Source organism: Bos indicus x Bos taurus, chromosome 9 (genome assembly GCF_003369695.1).
Source record: "Bos indicus x Bos taurus breed Angus x Brahman F1 hybrid chromosome 9, Bos_hybrid_MaternalHap_v2.0, whole genome shotgun sequence".
NCBI lineage: Eukaryota > Metazoa > Chordata > Mammalia > Artiodactyla > Bovidae > Bos > Bos indicus x Bos taurus.
In genome coordinates this window covers 44,934,512-44,961,323 of record NC_040084.1, presented here as the reverse complement: position 1 = coordinate 44,961,323, position 26,812 = coordinate 44,934,512, and the positions used below count along the sequence as shown (strand labels likewise).

At 38.7% G+C, this 26,812-nt stretch overlaps 1 protein-coding gene and 1 pseudogene across 4 annotated transcripts; both read right to left on the bottom strand.

Annotated features, from left to right (window-relative positions):
* Positions 1–216: 216 nt before the first annotated feature.
* On the bottom strand, positions 217–21,307 carry POPDC3 (popeye domain containing 3). Of its 4 annotated transcripts, none has more exons than XM_027551312.1 (4): positions 21,106–21,307; positions 2,671–3,402; positions 1,673–1,781; positions 217–688 (listed from the first exon to the last, which is right to left on the bottom strand). In XM_027551312.1, exons 2-4 carry the CDS (start codon positions 3,153–3,155, stop codon positions 407–409), a joined length of 876 nt encoding a protein of 291 aa, XP_027407113.1. In that variant the 5' UTR covers positions 3,156–3,402; positions 21,106–21,307; the 3' UTR covers positions 217–406. The 4 variants fall into 4 exon arrangements, with proteins under 4 accessions (XP_027407113.1, XP_027407115.1, XP_027407116.1 ...); XM_027551314.1 differs by having other exon boundaries at positions 2,671–3,380; XM_027551315.1 differs by having other exon boundaries at positions 2,671–3,376.
* On the bottom strand, positions 8,427–10,724 carry LOC113898307 (annotated as a pseudogene).
* Positions 21,308–26,812: the final 5,505 nt, after the last annotated feature.

The following is a 26,812-nucleotide window of genomic DNA, read 5'->3' as shown; positions in this document are numbered from 1 at the left end:
GCACTGATGTGGAGGTAGCTACCCACTCGCCTGCTGAGAGTACTTACTGGCTGCTTCTTGAGAAGTGGCACCTAACTCAGTAGGGCACAGCAGCAGATTTCCCTAAATCTGAGGACATACTTGAGAATGCAAAATTTCACTCTCCCGGTTCTGGTACAGAAAAGGACAAAAGTGCCCACAGTTTTTTCACCCCCCTCCATATATTCCAATGAGAAATACAGAAAAAAAAATTGTAAAATTTATTCACAATGTACAAGTTAAGGTGAATAAAACAGCTGGCAATGGCATCTTGCCTCTGAGTTGGATTTATAAAAATATTAGTGAGCTCAGTTTGCTATATTTTGCTATTTCATTTGGGGAATGATGAAGAGAGTCTTTTATAATTATGAAACTTGAGACTTCGATGTCATTTATCACAATATCGTCTGGAATTCTGAAAATGTTCTGTCAGGGATGACTTGGACATTTCAGGACTTGACATTTGAAGGAAGTTGGGTAACCGAATATCATAATGGTATCTTTTTCCTATGTACACCCTGTCATTCAAGGCATAGAGTTTATCTGCAATGTCACTGCCAATTAAAACCGAAAACAGGCGGGAGATATAACGATGCTGAGCCAAGAGCAAGTATAATTTCTTTCTCCTCCAAGACACATATCGACAATCAGTTTCTGCTGTGAGGGTTACCTAAAAAAACATAAGACCACACATAAACAGAGGTTAGGAAGCAAGAAATGGCCTGCCCTTTTTCTTGGCCCCAAATTTTAAATGAATTTCTCATGCTGATTTTAATGTTAAAACCCACAGTATATCATAAAACATAGCGAAAGTACAAAATTTATTACTATGTATGTAATTTATAACATGAATAATCACAGTGTTGTGCCCATCTCCAGTTCATCTGTTTCTAAATTTAGATATCTATATTTTACATTTTATTGAAGTGAGAGCTACTTGATATTAAAAAGTAATAAAGTTGGCTAATGTTGGGGAAATATTTCCATGTTTGTCCTGAAGACTGTGGACATTTAACCCTAATCCATTTCCTGTAGTACTGAATATAATTAACCTAATCCACATATGTGTATGATTCTATATATATAAAACACACATGTATGTTATATGAATTAACCAGAGGAAAACAAATGCCATAATAGAACCTACCGAAAGGATTATCTTTTAATACTACCAGATATGGCAGCATAGTAATGACATTTTGTTTAGCATTTTGTTGCTAGAAAACAACTGAAATTCATCACATTTTGAATTTTAAAAGTCACTTATTTTGTCATAAGGCCAGATTTTCATTCTTGGTGTTTTTCTAAACTGTGACAGGTGGCAGTGTTTAGAGTCAAATATCAGTTAATTATATTTTAATTCCCATGTACTCAGTTAAGCAAAGGAAAATTTAAGAATATTTATCACAGACTTCTTTCTGTCCTATGGGATACCCAATCTTCTCCTTGTTGCTGGACCTATAAAGTGACATTAATCAGTAAGACTCAAGCAGAATGGGGAAGACATGCATGCTACCAAGTACATTCCAAAGTTAAGTATAAATTACTCCTATGTCATCTGCTGCTCTGTTTGCTTGTTTGCCTGTTTTTAAACAGGCAGCGTTTATCTGGTTGAAAGAGGCAGTGTTCCCAGTGTGGTCCAGTTATCCCTTACCTGAAAAGTGCCTTCCTCTGTGGGTTTCAGTGAGTCCCATTCAGGAGAATCCAGGAACTGGAAGGGGAAAATGTAATGCAGAAATTCGCCATCAACTGTCACTCTGATCCTACCCAGACACAAAGGACATCAGTCAGGAGGGAAGGAGAAAGAACTAAATTGGTGACGAGGGCAGGGAACACTATTTCTGATCTCTGATGATTCTTTTGGCTTTTAAAATCTTGAAGGGCAAAATATTAAATTCATACATTATAATAAGTGACAAAAATCTCCTGTAAAATTTATGTACTGCTGTTCCTCCCATAGTTAGGATTCTGGAACAGTGGGTGAAATTCATCAGAAAATTCATCAATTAATATGTGCCCATTTAGGTGTGTATAATATATTACAATTACAAGTTTCAATGCATTCAGTCAGATTTTAAATTAAGTAGAACTCTGAAGAACATAAAGACGTACCACTATTTAACCTTTTAAAAAACATGAATAATCAGATTCCTATTTCTCCCCCAAACTTTTTTTTCAAAATTTATATATAGTACACTTCCCCTTTGAGCAAGTGGGCATTTGCTAGAAATTACTGAAAAAAAAGTGATCATTATAAAATTTAAATGTTCTCTATTACTTAAAAGAATGCCCTAATAGAAAGTTTCAAATACTTTGTATGCTAAATAACTATAAGTATTCTATTCATTCAAACTGGCATCATCTTTTTCTTGACTCTAAGTGATTAGTTTGGAAACAAATAGCATATCCAGACAAACCAATTCATACCTTTGATTTCTACAAAGAAATATTAAGACTAAATTATATCCTCCCTCAAGTAAATGGTACCATGTATTCTAAAGGCCTATGTAAACGACTCATGCGTCAAGGGTTTTCTCATGCCTCAGAGTACTAAATGCTGCTGAGGACTATGCTATGTTGAGATAGGAAGAAAAGAAACAAAAGTTAGTAAGTAATAAAGCAGAAAGACACACAAGTGCCAAGGGTACAAACCTTCCTGAGACAAGCAGGGAGAGTTTGTCGATGGAGGTTTTCCCCTGCATGGCGTAACAGTGCTCCTTTTCCAGAGTAACCACTTCTGAGCTCATAGCAATAGTTCTGAAGTCAGGCAAAGAGGTCCCCAGAGGCTGGAAGAGGGAGCTGTACAACAGCTGAAATTCTCGGGCAAAGGTTATGCTGTGAACTTGATAGGCAATGTGAACAAACCGTATGAAGCAGATGACAAACAGTATAAAATTCCAGGAAAACATGTCGGCTGCACAGACATCCACCCAGGCCCAGACAGCAGAACAGAGAAAACCCAATCCCAGCAGACTGAAGACGTAAAGGAGCCCGAAGAATCCACTGCCACCCATGAAACCTACTACAAATAAAATGCTGGCTAGATGATAGATGGCTCCTTCAGCCTCCTGCTTCCAGATGGTGCAGACAGGGTGTTCATCGATTAGGTTCTTCCATAAACTTGAATTTCCTTCCATGGCCGTAGTACTGTCTGGTTCACTTTTCAGTTGATATTAAATAATATCAAAGCAAATAATTAAGTCCTTTGCTTTTCCATCATCAGAGTTGAGTCTTCACAAAACCAGAGAAAGCCCAGACACTGGAGCTCGGGTGATTATGGGTTTGGTGTTTGTGGATCTTGAAAAACTAAGAATCCCATGCTAGCATCCTTAAGTTCATCTGGGCTTCTCATTGAGTTCTAGCTGACAAATATGTTGTTGTTGCCTATGTAAGAAATAAAAACAGGATTCTAATTAAACAGAATTGAGAAGTGTATTTAATGAATCACCAGCATTTTACTTATTCAAGTTGACATCCTACTTTCTATGAAGTTAAAATATATTCAATACAAATACTGAAAGTATTACATTTCTAGGATAGAAAAAATGCATATTTTCAAGTTAGGCTTAATTATAAATAATTTACAGAAATTTTAGTATTTGTTACAATTAGCTAACTATGTATTTTTCAAGAAAGCTAAGTGCTATAATCAGCTGGTTTCTATAACAGTAATTCAGTGCACCTCAGAATCTTTCATGATAGTGACTAAAAATGCAGATTTATAGACTGTTTCCAGATATACTGAGTCAGAAATCTCTAAGTGTGGGGCCTCAGTGTTGGTACTTTGAACAAGCTCCCCACATGATTCTGATGCATCAATTCACGTCTTCCATGGCCCACCCTTTTAGAGATGTTGTTTGACAATACGTTATTCACTCTTTACAAATGAAGAATTTGAGGCTCAGAGAGACTAATTTATCCTAGGCCACACAGTGGTTGATGGCAGAGCAGAACTTCAGCATGTAAGCCTGCATGCCAGATCCAATCATGAGGTCTCTCGTGAGAGAGATTTTAAAATAGTCACCGTAAGGAGCCCTAATCAATAAATGTAAGAAACACACCATTAGGAGTCAGGTTTTAAGAGTACATGGTAGACTGTGAAAATGTTTAATTAGATCAAAATTATTTGAGAAATATAAATTCAGTTCTCCTTTACTGTATTAGAGGCTCTTTCAGGCTAACGGTTGCATCTATATAACTAAATAAATAATATTACAGTTCCTGCAACTTACACATTTATTTGCCAGATGGTCAAAAATGTTAGTGACTAGTTCCTCTGCACATATATTCTCTACCCTTTCAGCCATATGGTAAAAATGCTAATATGTGATCTCATTCAGGAGAGATTTAACTATGATGACAGAGTTGTAGGATAGATATCATTTATCACCAAGTTTCTTAACAATGAATGGTTTCAATATGAAGCATTCATTGGATTGATTTTTTTGAAACCAAGATAACATTCAAGAACCTTGAACTTGTGTGCTATATTGTTTTTGAGATAGATTTTTTCCAGAACACCTGGTAATAAAATACCAAATAACATAGATCTAGTCTTATAGAAAAAAAGTACCTACAGAGGTGAAAATGACTTAGCTGAAATAAAAAAAGGACCAGCATTTTACTACCAACAGAACTAGAGATGAAAATAAAGAAGCTGATACTGCTCAAGTTCCTGGTTTTTCATCCTGGATAGTGATTCTCTTCTCAGCAAGGAATGACTTTAAGAACATCACCAGGTGAATCATTAAAACAAGAAAAAATAACACAGAACTATAACTTACAACCGTATTATTTCTACTTATGCTGCTTTTAAATGCAAACATTCTGCATCCCTCTAATTATCACTCCACCCATCCCTCTGTGAGGGGTGAGACTCAAGGCCGACTGACACTCTGAACATGTTTCCCTTCTCTTCTTTAAACAAAACCCAAAGTCATATATCACTGCATATTCACAACAAAGAAACATTTTTTAAAAATACAATGAGTAGTTGAGAAGTGTGACATGCAGACCGCAAATGTCAGTCTCCCTGCTGTTTTACTTTTAAAACTCAAGTATTTTAAGTTAATGCCTCAAGATGCCAAGCAAATAGCCACAAAAGCAATATTAAAAAGCACTACCAGTGGAGCTCTGAACTTGGATTTGAACCTCCTGGAAATGTAAAATCCTCAACAAATTGCTAAAATGATGCTAATGTGAAATTTAGCATTATGTTTGTGGTAATTCAGAGTTTATTGGAATCTTACCCCTTAAACTCTTGACTTGGGGAATAATATACTGGGCCACCTGCATTCCTGGAGTGTGACCCATTATAATTATATGAGGAACTTTGTTTCTGGCCCTTTCCAGTCAGCTTCTGTTTCAGTAAGCTGCCACCAAACCACCTTCCTACCCTTGATCCTGTATCACTCAACAAAGAGTGCTGACTTGCCCTGATTAGATTGCTCCACACCCAGGCTTTCTCCACTTGGTGTGTTTTTATTCAGTCACCAAAACAGATGTACTTTATTAGAAGAAGAACTGACAGGGGCAGGTGACAAGCCCGAGTGTTCCTCTGCCATGTGCCAGCAGCCCTGTATGAATGCTGAATACGACTCATCAACCAGCTGCCTGTGTCAAAGCCTGTGGGCCTGAAGTCATGTTTTGCGGTAAATAAATGCTGGAATGCCAAAGGAGCACAATGGATTTCTTACGTAGTTGATCTTCCCTGCAAAAGAAGTTAACACATGGGGATACAAACGATGGAGACAAAGTGCAAATAAACATACTTCCCCTTTTTACTCTTTACATCGTCAGAGCCTGAGTTCAAAGGAATAAGGACATGTAAAGGCGGACACAAGAATGCTCAACTAAATGTGATATAAATTGGGTGGCACAGTGATGAAGATTAACTTGAAATGGCAGTTACGGGTTCAGAACGTGTACATTTATTATCTCACAGCATCACACTTACTGCCACGAGCGAGGCAGTATCTAAACCGTCATGCTCAGCTTACAAATGAGAAAGGTGGAGCCCAAGGCAGGTTAAGTAACTTGCTTCAGGTAGAAGTCACAGTAAGTCACAAAACTGGAAGTTCAAGTCCTCTTCCGCTCAGCGTCATGCTCGTCCCAGCAGGCAGTGTGTCTTTCAAGGCTGCAGATCTGATTTAATGTGTTGGGAGACCAGTTGAATAATCTGCCAGGACGGTTTGCCAGGAAAATAATAATCCTAACAGTGGATATTTGAGACAGGCTCTATCTGCTTGTCCAGTTCAGTTCATTATGCTTAGAATACCACCAGGGACATAGACATAGAAAGCCACTCATGAAATAATCTTCTGTTTTACTGTTCAACACTGACTCATTTCCTCTTCTTGATTCCAAAATTATTAAAGGGCAAAGACAAATGTTTTTGTATTTCAGACCCTTGGCACTAAGGGAATGTGGATTGAACACACTGATACAGAGGAACAAGTCCTCTCTTTTCCATCCTCACTCTATCCAGGACAACAGATGTTCTAACAGATGTCGCCTAGGGGAACAGAAGTGGAGGATTTCTTGACTGAGGGGTTGTTTAAGATGTCCGGCACAACTCCAAATTCATAGGAGAATCCTTCTGTCTTCTTACAATGTTCAGTTCCTTAAGAGCAGCTGAATTCCTGATTTCATTAAAACAACTCTGGTAGCTTGTGGTATTATGTTAGTTGTGGTTGCTAGGCAACCTAGAAGATCAAAATTCTATCAATATTATCCTTATTAATTGGAATCATATCCCAGCTTTGGTATGTGTTACATATGGAGAAGATCATTTTCTCTACTTAAACCTTTAAGTATGTATACTTACTCAGCAACTATGTACCAGACATTTAAAAAATTATTTAATCTGCACAACAACCCCATGAGGAAGGTACTATTATCTCCATCCCACAGATGAGAAGATTGAAACTCAGAGAAGGCAAGTAAATTGTACAAGGTCACCACACTGTTCATATTGGAACTAAGATTCCATCCAGGTCTGTCTGACTCTGAAACTCACTGTCTAAACCATATCATTCTGCTTCCACAGTACCAGGATTTAGAAAATGTAGACTTTCGTTTCCTCCTTGCTACTTAGACGAACTTAGACATATTTATTCATCAGTAAAGCAGAGGTAATGTCACCTATTGTGTCTACTTTAAAGGGTACTGGAACATCCAAATGAGAAAATCTATATTAAAAATTCTTAGCAGATTTTATTCTTTTAATTTCTCAGTCTTTTGGGAGCACTTATCTTGTTATTTTTTAATTTTTATTGGAGTACAGTTGTTTTACAATGTTGTGTTAGTTTCTTCTGTATAGCGAAGTGAATCAGCTATATTGTTGTTCAGTTGCCCAGTCATGTCCAACTCTTTGCGACCCCATGGACTGCAGCACACCAGGCCTTCCTGTCCCTCACCATCTCCTGAAGCTTGCCCCAGTTCATGTTCATTGCATTGGTGATGCCATCCAGCCATCTCATCCTCTGAAACCCTCTTCTCCTCTGCCTTCAATTTTTCCCAGTATCAGGAAGAGGAATCAGCTATATGTATACATATAGTTCCTCTTTTTCTGGATTTCTTTCCCATTTAGATCACCATAGAGCACTGGGTAGAGTTCCTTGTGCTATACAGTAGGGTCTCATTAGTAATCTATTTTATACACAGTAGTGTATATATGTCAATCCCAATCTCCCAATTCATTGCACCCCTTCCCTCCCTTGGGGTCTATACATTTGTTTTCTGCATCTGTATCTCTATTTCTGCTTTGTAACTACAGATTCCACATATATGTGTTAATAGTTTTTCTCATTCTGACTTACTTCACTCTGTATGACAGTCTCTAGGCCCATCCATGTATCTGCAAATGACCCAGTTTCATTCCTTTTTATGGCTGAATAGTATTCCATTGTATATACGTACCACATCTTTATCCATTCCTCTGTTGATGGACATTTAGGTTGTTTCCATATCCTGGCTATTGTAAATAGTGCTGCAATGAACATTGGGGTGCATGTTTCTTTGAATTAAAGTTTTTTCTGGGTATATTCCCAGTAGTAGAATTGTTGGATCACATGGAAGTTCTCTTTTTCGTTTTTAAGAAACCTCCATACTGTTCTCCATAGTGGTTCTACCAGTTTATTGATACATTTTTATCAACAGTGCAAGAACGTTCCCTTTTCTCTATACCCTCTCCAGCATTTATTGTTTGTAGATTTTGTGATGTTGGCCATTTGGACAGGTGTGAATTGATATTTCATTGTAGTTTTGATTTGCATTTCTCTAATAATTAAAGATATTGAGCATCTTTTTATGTGTTTGTTGGCCATCTGTATGGCCAGCTCATCTTTGAAGAAATGTCTGTTTAGGTCTTCTGCCCATTTTTTGATTCAGTTTTTTTTTTTTTTTTTTTTTATTGAGCAGATTTTTAAATAACAGAGAAATGGCATTGCTGTACTTGTTGCTTGTTTGCTACAGAGCTGAGCCATTTGAAGATATAGATTTTAAAAGCTTTCTTCAGAGGATTTCAATAGAAGACAAACCATCCTTATGTTCTAAATTCTAAACTTACTTATTTCTGCAGGAGTGATCTGTCTTATTCTTCCCTATGTTGTGTCCTGACCACCCAGAACTAACCTATCCTTGAGTAAAGAAACCAGTCTCTGGAAGCCAGTAACAATCGGAATCACCCAGGGACCTGTTAAAATGCCCCTTCCCTGGCCCCACCCCAGAATAACTGAGCCAGGGAGGGACCCAGACAGATGCCTTTCTAATAGGCTCTCAGTTGATTTTTTTTTTTGATGTGTTCATTTACTTTAATAACACTACATTTACCATGTTATCACCATGGAATGTAAATTCAGGTTAGACGAGAATTTCACAAGTACAACAAAGCATTTTGTGATATACCAAAGTTTGTATAATGTCTGACCAAACCAGCTTGCTCATCAATGACTTCCATTATAGGGATTTTATTTAGTTGATGATACTTTTGGAGAAAATAAACATACTGCACACATTTTAAAAGTGTTTTTTCATTTACCTTTACATTAGCACTTAAAATACATGTTTCAAAATAATTTAAAATTATTCTAATTTAACAGCAGCAAAATATAATTCTGCAATTACTAAAGAGCTAAAAGGGATCCACAAGTTAAGTTACTCTCATGTTTATAACTATGATTCTAAAATAAATACTACTTCAAAGTGGCTCTGTTACCAGCTTTTTAGTGTTGGTTTAAAAACACACACAGACTTCCAGGGAGGTTTGTAATGGTGTATTCCATGCACTGTTCTGAAAGGGTTCCTCAAGAGCCAACCAGCCCATAAAACAGTACTCAGTCCACAAGGCTGTCAGAAAGTTAAATTAACTGGGGTAAATAGGATTCCTACATTACATCAAAAGCATATGATATTCTGCAGCAACTGGGAGCATTTTCAGGATTGGCATGTTGTCTTCTTTAGAACTAATTTCAACAGAAGAGTTTAAGAAGGTGGATAGGTACCACTATCAAGTGTATTTAAAAGTGACATGTTTCTTTTGTGCTGGTCTGACTCCCCTGAATGACCTAGCTAGTGAACTAGTCACCAGTAACTTGGTCACCAGGCAAATCAAGCCTGCAAGAAAGGAGGCCAATTTTCAAATTACCATGTTCTTGTCTGACCCAAACAATTTATTTTCAGCATAAACATATAACCTCAATATGAGATGTCTAACTATAGCAAGCACCACCAAGACGACCAAGACAGCATCTCCTCTTCTAAGGTTTAGGTTTCCCCCAGAATTCTTGATACAGGGAATAGCCCATACCAAGAGTCATTGCTCCAACAACAAAGCCTTGGGCTGCCACACGCATGTGGATCAGGTGAACAGACATTTTAGTATGTCCCCTGCTCTTCAATCTATATAATCCATATGCAACAATTGCTGCAAAACATGCCATTCCCATGGGGACAAATGGTGCCTCTCTAGCTTTTCGGATAAGTTTAGATCCCTGATCTTCATCATATGAATAAAGAGAAATATCTGTGTCGCTTGACATAGTGATTGAAGAATCTTCAGACAACTTCAAGACGTTTCAGGTTCCTACCGGATTCTCAGTTGATTTTTTTTTAACTTTTTATTTTGTATTGGGGTATAGCTGATTAACAATGTTTTGATAGTTTCAGATGAACAGCAAAGGGAACTCAGCCATACATATACAGGCACATCTTCACACCAGGTTTGTGACTGGGGCCCTGCTCTGGAAATTGTTTAATTATTTACGGACTGTAGGGGGACCCAGGCACTGGCATTTTTCCACAGACTTCCCATTGATTTTGTTGTGCAACCAGGGTTAAGAACTTTTAGGGGGATGGGGTAAGAGACACTAGAACATTCTATAGAGTAAAGGATCTGGATTTTAATCCTTCTTTTTCAGGGGCTGGAAAGGCACATTTTCTCTTGTGTTTCTCACTACCATGCTTGCTCAGGTCAGGAGGCATTTTCTTCCTCACACTCATCTCTGAGGGGGCTCAAGGTTTGTGCATGTTCTGCATCAGCCTTTCCTTAACACGGTGGCTGAAGTGCACTTTCTAGGCTCTGAATTTTTATGGCCTTTACTATCTGTCTACATGGCTTCCACTGTATATTATATTGAACATAATATGTATTTTCTGTTTAATTTTTTTAAAGGTATGTATTTATTTGGCTGTACCGGGTCTTAGTTGTGGCATGCGGGATCTTTTTTAGTTGAGGCATGTGAAATCTATATTTGCAGCATGTGGGTTCTAGTTCCCTGACCAGGGATCAAATCCAGGCCCCCTGCATCAGGAGCTCAGAGTCTTAACCACTAGACCAGTAGGGAAACCTCTGTTTTCCTTTTTAAAGCATCATAATTTGTTTATTCTTTCAGTTGGGGTACATATTTAAGTAATATTTTAAAGAATCTCATGTAGATAGTGTGTATATTTTTAAATATTGGCTTTATTAATTGGTCATTTATATATATATATATGATATAAATAGTGTTCAGGTAGAAAAACAATGTTTAGAATATAGTTTTGGAACAAGCAGGTTAATAGCCAGGAAGCCCAAGTGAGATATGACCGATACCTGAATCAATGGGTTAGGTGTTGGACAAAGAAAGAAAGAAAAGCATGTATTATATTAACCATGAAGAAGAAATGAAAGGAAGACGTGTCTCTGCTGAGACAGAAGAACAGAGAAGGGATGAAGACACTTTGGAGTTATAAGAGATCCTGAAGCTTGGAAAGAAATCAGAGGAAGTTTGGGGGCAGGGGACTCGCTTTGAGTCATGTTTAACCTGATGCACCTAGTCTAGCAACAGAGTTCACAGCAGAAGATAAGGTGCGGGATGGAGGTATAGTTAACAGTTGTCCTAAATTACACAGGACAACACTGAATAAGGATTGGAGCTGATGAAATTATCTAGAAAGTGAGTACAAAGAGAAATGAGAATTGAAGTTAAATGCCCATGACCAGAAGCCTTAGAATCCTAGGGTTGTGCTGGCCACTGCAGGAGCCATCAGCCACACGTAACCACTGAGCCCCTAAAATGTAACTGGTCTGAAGTAAGATGCGTTGGTCTCAATGGATTTCAGAGACAGTACAAAGATTAGGAATACATCATTAATAATTTCTTTATTGGTTATGTGCTGAAATGATAATGTTTTGGAAATACTGGGTTAAATTAAACATATTATTAAAGTTAATTTCACCCATTTCTTATTTGTTAATGTGCTACTAGAGAATTTTAAATTATGTATATGGTTGCATTATATTTCTCTTGGACAGTGCTAGTCTAGATCCTCTCAAGGAAAGAAGAAATTAATTTCTTCATCATGCCAAGACTTGGCATGATGCTGTACAAACAGTGCATATGTATAGTATATAAATGTATAAATATGGAAGAATTATCTAAGATTAAGAGCAGAGAGTTGATGTAAATGTAAATGATTTTGGCTACAGTGTTCATATGCTACAGTCAGTCAGATGTTATCCAAGGCATCGATGTGTCACCATCTGGCTTCTGCCTATAGAGATGGCCAACCCCACTAAGCTCTTGGCTCCTTTATTCTACCAAGGAAAACGGTACTTTTTTCTTTTGCCTTAGGAAGAATCCTACTTTCTTAAGCAATTATATTACATGGTCTCATTTTCTCATTTCATCTTCTGATCTCAGGTAGACAGTCTCATAAATTTTATGCTGGAGATTGGATTGTGGCCTTCTAGATTCCAGAAGATCCACACAAGCTTTGGGGGGTTTTCACATAATACCTGTCTCTTCATGCACCACTAGGCTCCCAGGCTGGAATATGCCTTTGACTTTTTATACCAATGAAAGCTTGGCTTCACTTGAGACTCAAGGAAATTAGAGAACCTGCCCACAAGCTATGCCAGGCTTCTCTGATTCTCTTGTCTCAGCTAAAGCCACATTTGATTATTTCTAGCCATGTTTGGTTTCTCACTTTATCACCTATGGTGGTAGGGAGAATTCTAACATTCCTACCCTGCTCATACACAGGTCCTGTAATCCCCTTTCCTTGAGTCTTCCCATTGAATGGCATTCCCATGTGAAAGGCATGGCATAGAGGGTACCTTGATTAGGTAACATGTTCTGGCCAATGGGGCTGAAATAGTCATGTCTGTGATTATGTTAAGCCATGTAAGACTCACTATAGGACTGGAAATTAGACAAACATATTCTTACTAGCCTAGAAAAAAGCAACACCATGCTGTGAACTGCCTGTGGGGGCCACTAGGCAAGGAACTGCAGGCAGTCTCTGTGAACTGAAAGAAGTACCCAACCAAAAGTTACCAGAATAATGGGGACCTCAGTCCTTCAACCACAAGGAGCTGAATTCTGCCAATTACCTGGAAATTTTGGGAGAGGATCCTAGACTTCAAATGAGGAGTGCAGTCTAGTTGATAACCTGAATTGCAAGCTTGTGAAACCCTGAGCTGAGGATCCATTCTAGCTATGCCTAGACTTCTGACTCACAAAAACTGTGAGATAGTAAATTTGTATTGTTTTAAGCCACTAAGTTTGTGGTAATTTGTTACAAAGCAATAGAAAATGAATATACACACTTATGAATATCCACTATAACTGAGGCTTTTCACTAAGGTAATAACTACATTTTACGATGGACTTGGAATACAGGTCTATGGAGAAGAAGACAATCCTCGTGAGATTTCTATTAGGAAAATCAAGTAATAACAGGTCTTTAATCATATCTGGAAAACAAGACAGGATAAGTGGCCCTGGGAATTATATTTAAATTAACTGTACCACTTTATAGGTTTTTCTTTCATGGAGTCCAGTGGCCCCAACACTATTAAGCATCTGTACATGTGGGCAACTTCTAGAATGCTTATGTCATTCATATGTTGTTGTTTGGGGTCACTGGTGGCTGAGATAGTAAAGAATCTGCCTGCAATGCAGATAACCAGGGTTTGATCCCTGGGTCGGGAAGATCCTCTGGAGAAGGAAATGGCAACCCACTCCAGTATTCTTGCCTGAGAAATCCCATGGACAGAGGAGCCTGGAGAGCTTAAGTCATGTGTGACTCTTTTGTGACCCCATGGACTGTAGCCTGCCAGGCTCCTCTGTCCATGGGATTTCCCAGGCAAGAATACTGGAGTGGGCTGCCACTTTCTTCTCCAGGGGATCTTCCCAACCCAGGGATCAAACCTGCGTCTCCCGCATTAGCAGGCGAATTCTTTACCGCTGAGCCACCAGGGAAGCCCATATGTCATTCATATACCAATCTCCAAAATTCCTGGAATACCATGTTTCCTTGGTTAACATTTAGCTGGATCAATTCTTTGCAAAATTGAGCCATTAATGTATGGCAAATACTTGATGTTTCAAACACATCCAGAGAATAATACTAAAAAAAAAAAAAAGCCCATAGAAACTCAAAACAAATAGCTACATAATTTGAATTGTGACTCCACCAAATTTAGATGAGTTGAGCAATGGGAATTAATGAAGTAACTATGTGCCATCTTCTTAATCCTCATGTACTATTACTACTAGTAGTACTACCAACGCTGTTACTATCAGCACCTAATATTTACTGAACACTTACTATGTGCCAGGCACATGTCTAAGAGCCCTAAAATGCTATGTCACTTAATCCTCACAACTTTTTGAAGTAGGCAAATTTATCTCCCCATTTTACAGATGAGAAATCTAAAGTCTAGGTTGCTTAAGGATACAATATTGATAGAACCCAGACTCACTCTCAGGCAGGTGGATGCCAAGGCTCTGCTGTCTTAACCCTCATGACTTAACTGCTTCACGTACAGTTTGAATCTAAATATCTGGACTTACTGGAGCAAATTACAGCGTTCTTGTTTTCTCACTTCAGTCCTAGATTCAGTGAATTTAAATGTTTTCTTAAGAAATTACAAATTTTCAGGCGGGAGGATGAAATAGGTGAGTGGGGTTGAGAGGTACAAACTTCCAGTTACAAAATAAATGAATCGTGTCTAAAATGTACAGTCTGGGGAATATAGTTGACAATTATAAAATATCTTTTTTAAAAATTGGAGGATAATTGCTTTATAATGTTATGCTGGTGTCTGCTGTCCAACAATGTGAATTAGCCATAAGTATACATATATCACCTCCCTCCTGAGTCTCCCTCCTAACTCCTCCATCCTACCCCTCTAGGTCATCACAGAACACCAAGCTGAGCTCCCTGTGCTACGCAGAAGCTTCTCACTAGCTATCTGTTTTATACATGGTAGTGTATATATGTCAGTATTACTCTCTAAATCATCCCCCCTTCTCCTTCCCCCACTATGTCCAGCAAGTCTGATCTCTATGTTTGCGTCTCTATTCCTGGCCTGCAAATAGGTCCATCAACACCATTTTTCTAGATTCCATATATATGTGCTACTATATGGTATTGGTCTTCCTCTTTCTGACTTACTTCTAGGCTCTAGGTTTGTCCACCTCACAAGAACTGACTCAAATGCATTTCTTTTTATGGCTAAGTAATATTCCATTGTATATATGTACCACTAACTTCTTTATCCATCCATCTGTTGATGGACATCTAAGTTGCTTCCATGTCCTGGCTTTGTAAATAGTGCTGCTGTGAACACTGGGATACATGTGTCTTTTCAAATTATGGTTTTCTCAGGGTATATGCCCAGTAGTTGGATTGCTGAGTCAAATGGTAGTTTATTCCTGTTTTTTTTTTTTTTTTAATGAATCTCCACAGTGGCTGTATTAACAACTTATTAATACATTCCCACCAAAAGTGCAAGAGGGTTCCCTTTCCTTCCCACCCTCTCCAACATTTATTGCTTATAAATTTTTTGATGATGGCAATTCTGACTGGTGTGAGGTGATATACCTCATTGTAGTTTTGATTTGCGTTTGTCTAATAATGAGTGATGTGGCGCGTCTTTTCATGTGTTTGTTGGCCATCTGTATGTCTTCTTCAGAGAAATATCTGTTTAGATCTTCTGCCAATTTTTTGATTGGGTTATTTGTTTTTCGGATATTGAGCTGCATGAGCTGGTTGTATATTTTGGAGATTAATCCTTTGTCTTTTATTTCATTTGCTATTGTTTTCTCCCATTATGAGGGTTGTCTTTTCATGTTGTTTATAGTTTCCTTTGCTGTGCAAAAACTTTTAAGTAGGTCCCATTTATTTAGTTTTTATTTTCATTACTTTAGGAGGTGGGTCAAAGAAGATCTGTGCCAAAGAGTGTTCTGCCTATGTTTCCCTCTAAGAGTTTTATAGTTTCTGGCCTTACATTTAGGTCTTTAATCCATTTTGAATTTATTTTTGTGTATGGTGTTAGTAAGTGTTCTAATTTTATTCTTTTACATGCAGCTGTCCAGTTTTCCTAGCACCACTTATTGAAGAGGCTATCTTTTCTTTATTGTATATTCTTGCCTCCTTTGTCAAAGATAAGGTGCCCATAGATGCATGAGCTTATCTCTGTGCTTTCTATCTTGTTCCATTGATATATACTTTTGTTTTTGTGCCAGTACCATACTGTCTTGATTACTGTAGCTTTATAGTATAGACTGAAATCAGGAAGGTTGATTCCTCCAGCTTTGTTTTTCTTTCTCAAGATTGCTTTAGTTATCAGGGGTCTTTTGTGTTTCCATACAAAGACAATTATATAATATTAATCTTTGTATGTTGACAGATGGTAACCAGACTTATCATGGTGGTCATTTTGAGATATATAGAAATATCAACTCGCTATGCTGTGCACCAGAAACTAACATAGTGTCATAGGTCAATTATATTTCAAAAATGAAGAAACTCTTAGAAAAAAAAGTCAAATTTGTGGTTATCAGAGGCAGGAGTTGGGGGAAGGTTGTCAAAAGGCGGAAACTCCCAGTTATATGGTAAATAAGTACTAAGGCAACATGATAAAAATAGTTAACACTGCTGTATGTTATATATGTGAAAGTTTCTAAGAAAAATCCTAAGTGCTCTTATCACAAGGAAAAGGATTTTTTCTGTTTCTCTAATTTGTATCCATATGGGATGATAGACTTTCACTAAACTTAATGTAGTAATAATCATTTTATGATGGAAATTAGACTATTATGTAGATCATCTTAAAGTCATACAGTGCTGTATGTCAGCTGTATTTCAGTAAAACTGAAAGAAAAAAAGCAATTACAATTTTTGGAGCAACAGAAGGACAGGAGGTTGAGTCACTCAGTGCCCTATAATTCTTAATGTGAAGAAACAGCTATAAACCTCTCCTTCATAAGCTTATCATTTAACTGCTTTAAACGAACAATCCCCATACTCTGCTTCAAGTTCTTTTGACTTCTCCATGTTCTGGAAATGGCTAAAGGCACAAGCAGGAAAACATTCACTTTCAGTCAGCTGCAGTCACGTCATGCAGTAAGTTCACCAGAGACTCCTGATGAAAGATGCAAGAGAAGCTGGACTCACAGATGCATGAAAGTCTTTCCTTGATATGCATCCAAGGAAGACACCTTCACTTAGTTCTCCTCCAAGTGTCCTGCACACAGCAAATGAATTCACTTTTTCTATGTTTACTTCATGTTCCTTCCTGGCAAACACACCTAATAAGCTCATGTGTGCTAGCTAATTGGCTGTAATCTTTCCTTTGTCATTTTTTTGAGCTTAACGAGCAGGTGGATCACACACACCAGGGTCAGCAATGTTTGAAACCACCAAACCAGCCACTCCTGGTGCTACTAGGAGCATTTCTGCAAGGAATTCCATTTCCTTTTGAGTGTTTATAGGGACAGGAGCTTTTTCTTTGTGAGAAAAATTGTTCACTGGTTCTCCTTCCTGTCATGATCTTCAGTGTGGATTACTCCCTTACTCCTGCTGCTCAGGAAATACTGCACATTCTCTTCTTTCAAAATATTTGATTATCTCAAGCTTCTCTTCAGTGTTTAAGCTGTCCTTTTGCATGCACTATTTGACATTTTTGAATCAAGATGCTTAAATATTCTTGGGATATTAAATGAGTGTTTTTCTATAGAAAAATGCATAAGTGCAAAAGAGCAACAAAACACAATCTTGCAGGATATCACTCAGTGAACCAAGGTAGCTCGTAATGTTTGAGCTCTGTGTGTGTTATATTCCTATAGGGCTTGGTTAGCTGGTTGCAGTTTAATGTGTTCAGCTGGTGTTTCTGACTGAGCAAATCATTGAATAAGTTAGTACAAAATTTGCATCGTGCTTGAATTGTTACTAACATTTCAGTTGCATTGGAATGATGCTGGTTTTCAAAATAAGCATTATAGCATAATTGTATCATCAACTTTCAAATAGACAAGAACACATTAATAATTAACATATGTAAGAATTCAACAAATCCCTGCCCTCATGGAGCTTGCATTTTAGTGAAATTCAAATATTGACACCATTTAAGCCCAGTTTCAAATTATGAGATCTAAGATAATCTAAAAATACATTTTATATGCAAATAAGCTACTTAAAACTCATTAAAAGTCAGTTGTTGCATACTGAATTTTTAAATAAATGCTATATTTTAAAAGACAAACTAAAGTCTTAAAAATCAAAATGCAACCAAGTTGTTTCTTAGAAATTCAAGACCAAAAGCAACAAACAAGCCCTAAAATGTTGTATGTGTCACAGGTAACCAAGTAGCATATTACATATTAATATGCCTGTATTCTTCTATTTGTATAAATGCAAGGGCATGTGGAGTGATTTTTTACTTAATGCTAAGAAAGGTTATTCCTGGATGGCAGGACACTACTTTTTTCTTTGCATATACCTATATTGTTTGCTTCCTTTATTCTAATCTTATAAAACTAAAAGGTGATTTTATGTTAATTTGAAAAATTTTAAATACAAAGATATCAGAGAAGAAATATCCATGAACCCAACAACCAAAATTATCAAATATCAACACTGTCATATTTTTGGATCTTTTTAAAATAACAAAAGATTCCACAAGAAATTAAAGATCACCACGGACTACCCTCTAGTGCCATTCCTCACCCATCTACTCCCTCTATAAAACTGCATTTCTTTCCTGTCCATATAGAATAATTTTTATAATTGCAATTAAAAATGTTAGGCTAGACTAGAAATGTATCTTATGAGTTTTTCAGCTTTATGCTAATTTTTTTCTGATGAATAATTTTAAACATATTCCAAAACAGAGAAAATAATGTATGATAACCCGTCTATATACCCATTACCTAGATTCAGCACTCATCAAGGTTTTGCCACATGGAAGTTTTGAAATCAAAAGCAGAAAACTGTAACCTACTGTTCATCCTACAATTTGTTCAGTCAATAAACAACCACCTACTAAGGAAGACAGGGAGAAGTGAGATTAGCTATGTTCTCACTATGTGCTGCGCACTGGGTCTTGTCTACACTGACCCACTGAGGAGTCACAACAACTCTGCCACTCAAATAGTATCATTAGCATTCTTCAGAGTGGAAAATGAGGCTTGGAAAGATGAAAGTTCTTCCACAGGCCCAGCTGCTTGCTCTTCTCTCTAGGCCGTAAATCCCTCCTCCCCCACCAATTTCAGTATGTGTGAAAGAGTCACTAGAGGTTATTCTGTTGAAAAATACAAAATGAGAAGGTCTCACTTTGTAGTTGTGTGAATTGATCCCTCAATTCTCTGAGCTGGAGGAGGGTCCAGCGTTGTTATGGGAGTTTTAAGTCAGCAACTTTTGTTATTATTTAATTTATAAGATAACCTGTTGTAACTTTCACTTTAAGATATTTTCCTCTAACTATTAAGATAAAAGAGAGGAATGTTTTCTCTTTTCCTTTAAAAAAAAATCTCATTAATGATTCAATACACTTTTGTAAATTCTTACTTATTCTCTATAGCTAATAATCCCAGCTGACCAACACCCATAATTACAGAAACCAATTTCAGTTGCAGTTTGCGGGCTTGCAAATATATCACAGACATTTTCCAAAGCAGTTTTGAAACTTCTTGCCTGTCATGTCACTTACGTGTTGTTATGCTCATATGCTGCAGCAAATGCTTCATAACCATTCTTGATCTTTCCTGGGGACTCTTCAGAAAGCAGACATGAATGCTCCAGTGTATCAACCCTATTAGTCAGTCTTGTGATAAGAAGCATGGGGTTTGGGTTTCCCCTGACACATATTTATTTAATAGCATAGACTGTCATCATTTAGAAGCCCAGGATGTACAATGATTCAGCTATTTTGAGAAACTGATGAGATTAAAGAAACTCAATTATCAAATGTCTCCCAGCTTATATGTATAAAATTTTAGTAGAACAGATAACATCTTATTCTAGATTTCACTTAATATTTGTATCCCAAACTCTTCAAAAGACAAACCCAGTGTCCCAGAGAAGGAAAGAACCTTAAAGATCATGTGGGATCAGACAGACCTCTTCATTTGGCAAATGTGGAAAGAGATCCAGTATTTATTTTGCTAATATTTTGTTTCAGGTAGTTCTTGTTTGGTTTTCAGTTGCCACAAAGAACAGTGCCAAGTTCCTGTATTGTCACACCAGGGAGTTGTTTGTGCAACAGTCCCTGGTATTAAAAATAACGGAAAAGAAAATAGCCACTAAACTTGAGCATGATCAGAGAGACAGCAGTAAATTTTTTAAGGCTGCCATAAAACTCAACTGCAACGTGCAAGCTTGCAAACTGAAAATACTTAACCACAAGAATTGGAGTAAAAAGTCAGGAAGGAAGGTTGTCACATTCTAGAAGTTCAGTAAATCAAATTAGTTTATGTTCAAAAGTGGGTTTCTAATTCTGCTTTCCCACTTATTTACATATACAACTTTTCCACTTTTTGCAAAATGTCTCCTGACTAAAAATGTTTTCGTGTGTGTGCCATAGCCATATTACTGTATTTGATTCTGTGCCTTTAATCTTTTCTTAAAATACAGACCCTCAAAATACATATCTCTGTAACCGACCTTGGTGAGGAGGTAGTTTAGTGGTTTTCAAATGTCTTTCCCTTTCTTTCCTTCCCTTCCCCTTGCCCAGGGGGATTCCCCAAATAGAGTAAACAGGTCAGCGTGACCTTGGATGTGGCCGCTTTCTGGGTCCCAAACTCAACGGGAACACCCTGCCCTGCTCAGACTTTTTGCCCAGGGAAGCTTCTCGTCTCTGCCCGACTTCCCCAAGGCCAACCGAAGGCTGTCAGGGCCCCCGAAGCAGCTTTTCTCCCTCTAAAATCCGACCTTTGGGGGGTCTCCAAGGTGCTGCCCGGGGCAAGAGTGGGTCCAATAGCAGATGTAGGAAGAAGATTCACCTCTGTGGGCGGAGGACCCGAGCGCCTAGGACCGGTGCGCCGACCCCAGCGGGCCAGCCTCCAGCGGCACCCGCGCGGACCCCCGGACTCGCCGCTGGCCGGAGCAGGGCCAGAGCGGGAGGAAGGTGGCAGCGCCGTGCAAGCAGGGGCACAGGCAGCGAAGCGCGCTGCTAGGGGGTCTGCAGGTCGTGATCCCCTTCCAGGAGCGGGGCCAGGACAGAGAACCGCACCCGGCAAGAGGCCCCAGTGCCGCAAGGTGTGAGGGTGCAGACGGCGGCGGAAGGGTGGCGGCCGAGGCGCCCCGGCTCCTCCTTACCTGGCCTTTCCCGGTCTCACGCAGAGCTCCAGCCTCGCGCCCGCAGAAGTTTCCCAGCCAAGTGCATCGGGCCCCCCCCGACCGGCGCGAAGTCCCTGGTGCCCGGCTCACGCGCTCCCGGCTACCCCGCGCCGGTGCCCGCCCTGCACCCGGGCGCTCAGTGACCGCAGCCCGGTTCCGGAGCGGCGCGGTGGCGCAGGCGGGGGCCGGGCACGAGCGCGCGCCCCGGGGACCGCGGGGAGGGCGGGGTGGCGGCGGCAGGAACGGCGCGGGGCCCGGGTAGCCCCAGCCTCCAGGGAGTCGTCGGACTGCTGATCAACCTAGCCATTGAGCGGCGGAACAAAGTTTGCAAAGATGGGTCTCTAGTGAACGCAGCTTACAGTTGTAAAACGAACCTCGTGTTCACTATATGCCAGGCAGAGGACCATGGGGTTCACTCCTTGGATGGGAAGGGAAGCAAGTGTACTTCTGCCCTCTCTACCCCACCCCCACTGTAAACAAAATGAGATCAGTGACTGGAATGGGGATGGGAATATTTGGGTAAAGAGGGCACAGAACAGTTAATATCTTGATTCAAATCAATGAATGTCTCCAAGGCAAATGGATGAAGAGCATGGACAATAATAGAAGAAAAAAAATTTAAATACAGATGATCCCCACAAAAAAGTTCGTTAGTAATGAGCCCTAATGCATACAACTTAAGGCAGAAATCAAATGCATTTTTTCCCTCCCATGAAGTTAGTGAAGTTTTCTTTGGTTTTGGTGATCAGACTCTGGTGGTTGGTGAGGGAACAGTGAAACACAACCTACTTGAGAATTTGCATCTCCTCCCTTCTCTCAGCACCCTCGCTCATGTTCTATAACTGTTCTGGTTGCAGTGATTCCAGGAACATTTACTGAATAATCAGGGGCTCTTTTGGTCCCTAGAATAGCCATTAAAGTAATATAAATGGTAAAAATTAACTTCTTTTAATGGATACTAGGACTGAGGAGCAAAAAGTACCTGTATTCCTATACTCTATATGGGGCTGGAAACCGCATGTGTTCCAGGCCTTTGCTGTTGTGCTTCATTCTAGGGATTTACTCAGAAATGTTGGAAATCCAGTTTAAATTGGATATGGCTGGGGAAGTAAGAAGGTCAGGAGGTTTGACATCAGATGTATTTGAAACTGCTAAGTGGCATTTCAGGAGGTTCCAAGGAGCTGCAGTCCTTTACGTCTCAGCACAAAAATAATTCTTCGATAGGCAAAGTGATAGATAAGAGGTGATAGGACGCTTGTGAGGCTTATCAGTGGGCAGGTGAGAGGGTGCCACACTGAGAACTTAGTGGGCTACAGTTTTATAAAATAGGAAAAATAGGTAAGGGGGAAAGACAACTTTCTCCCTTATTCTTAAGTAGGTATCATGCTTGCATCATTAGCTCCTCCCCCAGGTTGGGCAAGGAAGTCTTTTTGTCCCTATATGGTCAAGCTAGGACTGTCATGGCAGAAATGGAAAAATTATTTCAAGTCTCAGTACAATGGGCATCTTTCACTTTGAAATGTCACCTTTCCATAAACTGCTGTTCTTTATGTGCAGAAACCAGTTCTATGGATCATCTGCTTACTGAGCTCACTGGGAAGGATGTGGGGCTCATGCCACCATTGTTCTTTGTTATGTCTTGTGCTTCTCTTCCACGGTTTTGTTGCTAAGCAAGCCTGCTTGGTTTTGTGGTTGAGTCATCCTGCTTCCTTGAGTAATCATTACTACAGGGGTTGCCCATATTTATTTCTACTTACTATCCTCTAGTGTGGTTAACTATTTAATCACCTACTTTGTTTACTCTGTCCCTATCATATTCTGGGTTTAGATTTACTTCTTATTTAGTATTATATGTTACATTTTTTAAGGATTATATTCATGGTCATTTTTAACTTAAAAATTCCAAAGCAGCAAAAGATATGATTGTTCAATAGATTGTAAGGTGGCTTCATGAATTCCTGCTGACTCCTGGCATTCACACCTTTTGGGATCCCCCTCCCCTTGAGTGCATCTGGGACTTGTGACTTGCTTGTAAAACAATAAATATAGCACAGGTGGTGGATGTCACTCTTGTGACTACATTATGTTTCAAAAGACTTGGTCTTGCTAGCCAACTCTCTCTAGAGACCATCTGATCTGGCTTGATGAAGTAAGCAGCCATGCTGGGAAAGTCCACTAGTCAAGGAATTGTAGGTGACCTCTAGGAGCAGCCTCCAACCAGAAAGAAGCCAGTGCCCTGGGATACTACAAGCACAGGGAAATTAATTCTGTCAGACATCTAAGTGACCTTAGAAATGTTCTTCCCCACTCAATCCTCCTGATGAGAATGCAGACCAGAGCACACCTTAATTTTGAGTTTGTAAAACCCAAAACCCTAAGCAGAGGACCCAGTTAAGCCTTGTCTGGACTCCTGTCCCACCAAAAATGTGAGATAATAATTGTGAGTTATTTCAAGTCATTAAGTTTTTAGTAACTAATATAGCTTGTTTGTGTGGTTCCGTTTTTTAACATATTAGTAAGAGTATAGTTTCTTCTTTGATAAACTTTGTGTTAAATATTACTGTCCTGTTGCATTCTAATTTTTTCTTTCTTACTCCTTCACATATATGTCTCTACCTTGATTTTCATTGCAAAGTCATGAGACAAAAACTCTAATGAACTTCAGTGAGGTATCATATCACACCAGTCAGAATGGCTAATTATCAAAAAATCTATAAACAATAAAGATGCTTTTTTATTGCTGGAGAGGATGTGGAGAAAGGAAACTGTCTTGCACTGTAGTGGAAATGTAAATTGATACAGCTGCTATGGAAATTCCTTAAAAAACTAGGAACACAAACTACCATGTGACCCAACAATCCCACTCCTCAGCATATACCTGAGAAAACCACAATTCAAAAATACACATCTTCACTGCAGCACTAGTTACAATAGCCAGGACACGGAAGCAATGTAGATGTCCAGCAACAGATGAATGGATAAAGAAGTTGCTGGGTGCAGTTGCTCAGTCATGTCCAACTCTTTGCAACCCTGTGGACTGGAGCCCACCAGGCTCTTCTGTCCATGGGATTTTCCCAGCAAGAATACTGGAGTGGGTTGCCATTTCCTACTCCAGGAGATCTTCCCCACCCAGAGAATGAACCTGCATCTCTTGCATCTCCTGTATTGGGAGGCAGGTTCGTTACTGCTAGTGCCACCTGGGAAATGTATACATATATTCAATGGAATATTGCTCAGCCATAAAAAGGAATGGATTTGAGTCAGTTGTATTAAGGTGACTTAACCTAGATCCTATTACACAGAGTGAAGTAAGTCAGAGAAAAACAAATATCATATATTAATGCAACTACATGGAATCTATAAAAATGGTACCGATGAAACTGTCTGCAGGGAAGGAATGGAGATGCAGACATTGAGAACAGACTTGTGGACACAGCAGGGAAAGGAGAGGATGAGATGAATTTAGAAAGCAGCATTGACATATATACACTATCATCTATAAAATAGATAGCTGGTGGGAAGCTGATTTAACACAGGGAGCCTAGCCTGGCACTCTGTGATGACCTAGAGAGGTGGGATGAGGGGGTGGGAGGGAGGCTATAGAGGGAGGGGATATATATATATAGAGAGAGAGAGAGAGGGAGAGAGAGAGAGAGAGCTATGACTGGTTCGTGTTGTACAGCAGAAGCCAACACAATATTGTGAAGCAATTATCCTCCAATTAAAAAAAAAATCAAGGGAAAAGAAAAGAAGTGGTGCCCCATGCATCAGTCCTAGGTCTAGGGATCTCTGGGACTTCCAGCTGCATTTCTGCTTCAAAGATTGTGTGTCTAAGGTCCACAGCCTTGTTAGTCTCTACTAAACCTCTAGGGCAAGACAAATACAATCAACTCAGCTTGTACAACTGAAGTTGCAACTGCAGTGTGAAGAATACTTATATAAAGAGCTGGAAACAGTTAAGTACTAAACCAGGTTTCATTTAATTGAGTGTACTTTCTTGCTAATTAGACCAACTTCCATATATGAATTTAGGTGGGCTTACTCTCCAATCCCTTCCTTCCTCCTTCCCTCCCTCCCTCTGTTTCTTCCCTGTTTTCTTCTTTCTTTCTTCCATGCTTCTTTCATTTTTTAATCTCTATATAATTCTCCATAACTCTGTTTCTCTGTATCCCCCATTTTTATTTATTTATAGTTGCTGTATAATATTGTATGAATTATAAGTATACAATATAGTGATTAACAATTTTAAAGGTTATGCTCCATTCGTAGTTATTGTAAAATATTGGCTATGTTCCCTGTGTTGTACACTATGTCTTTGTGTTCTTATTTTATACTTAATTGTTTGCACCTCTTAATTCCCTAACCCCCTATATTGCCCCTCTCCCCATTGGTAACCTCTGGTTTGTGCTCTATATCTGTGAGTCTGCTTATATTTTGTTATATTCACTAATTTGCTTTAATTTTTTAGATTCCTCATTTAGTAATATCATACAATATTTGTCTTTCTCTGTCTGACTTATTTCACTTAGCATAAGCTGTCTAAGTCCATCCATAGGACTTAGTTGCTGCAAATGGCAATATTTCATTTTTTTTAAATGACTAACTAGTATTCTACTGTGTATCTATATATACTATGTCTTCTTTACCCATTCATCTGTTGATGGACACTTGGGTTGTTTCCATATCTTGGTAGTTATAAATAATGCTGCTGTGATCATTGGGGTGCATGTATCTTTTTGAATTAGTGTTTTTGTTTTTCAGATAAATACCCAGGAGTGGAATTGCTAGGTCATATGATAGTTATATTTTTAGTTTTTTGAGAAATCTCCATATTATCTTGCATAGTGGCTGTGCCAATTTACATTCCCACAAACAGTGTAGGAGGGTTCCCTTTTCTCCACATCCTTGCCAACATTTGTTGAGTTCTTTTGACAATAGTACTTCTCACAGGTGTGAGGTAATATCCCATTGTAGTTTTTAAAAAATATTTATTTGGCTGCACCAGGTCTTAGTTAGGGAACGTACGATCTTTGATCTTTAGCTGTGGCATGCAAACTCTTAGTTGTGGCATGTGGGATCTAGTTCCCTGACCAGGGCTCAAACTTGGGCACCCTGTATCAGGAGCACAGAATCTTAGCCCCTGGACTACCAAGAAAGAACCTCATTGTGGTTTTGATTTGCATTTCTCTGATGACTACTTAAAACTAGACCATCGAGAAAATGAAAAGACAACCTACTGAATGGGAGAAAATATTTGCAAATGATATGACGGATAATGAGTTAATATCCAACATATGTAAACAACTCATACATCTCAAAGTAAAAAAAAAAACCCGATTAACAAATGGAGCAGATGAACTGAACAGACATTTTTCCAAATAGGAAATGCACACAGCCGCCAATAGGCACATGAAAAGATGCTTTTGTTTTCTTTTTTTTATTAAGATAAACTTTTATTATATGAGTAATACATCATTTACAAGTGTATTCAGTATATTGTGTGACATCAAATTTCTTTCATCAGCTATCTTTTTCAGACCAGAAAATAACTTGGAGCTCATTTCTTTTTTCATATATATTTCATATATATTCATTTATATTTCTTTATATATGGTTATATATATGAAATACATATAATTACTCTTAAAGTACTGCATGCTGTCATCCTATTATTAGTATATCATAA

What these genes read in the sequence shown, in the direction of transcription:
- POPDC3 (XM_027551312.1), bottom strand. Translation starts at nt 3,155, where the DNA reads ATGGAAGGAAATTCAAGTTTATGGAAGAACCTAATCGATGAACACCCT. An exon ending in TCCCTGCTTGTCTCAGGAAG is followed by an intron (nt 1,782 to 2,670) that starts GTTTGTACCCTT and finishes GTGTCTGGGTAG; the next exon opens with GATCAGAGTGACAGTTGATG. An exon ending in CAGAGGAAGGCACTTTTCAG is followed by an intron (nt 689 to 1,672) that starts GTAAGGGATAAC and finishes ATGTTTTTTTAG; the next exon opens with GTAACCCTCACAGCAGAAAC.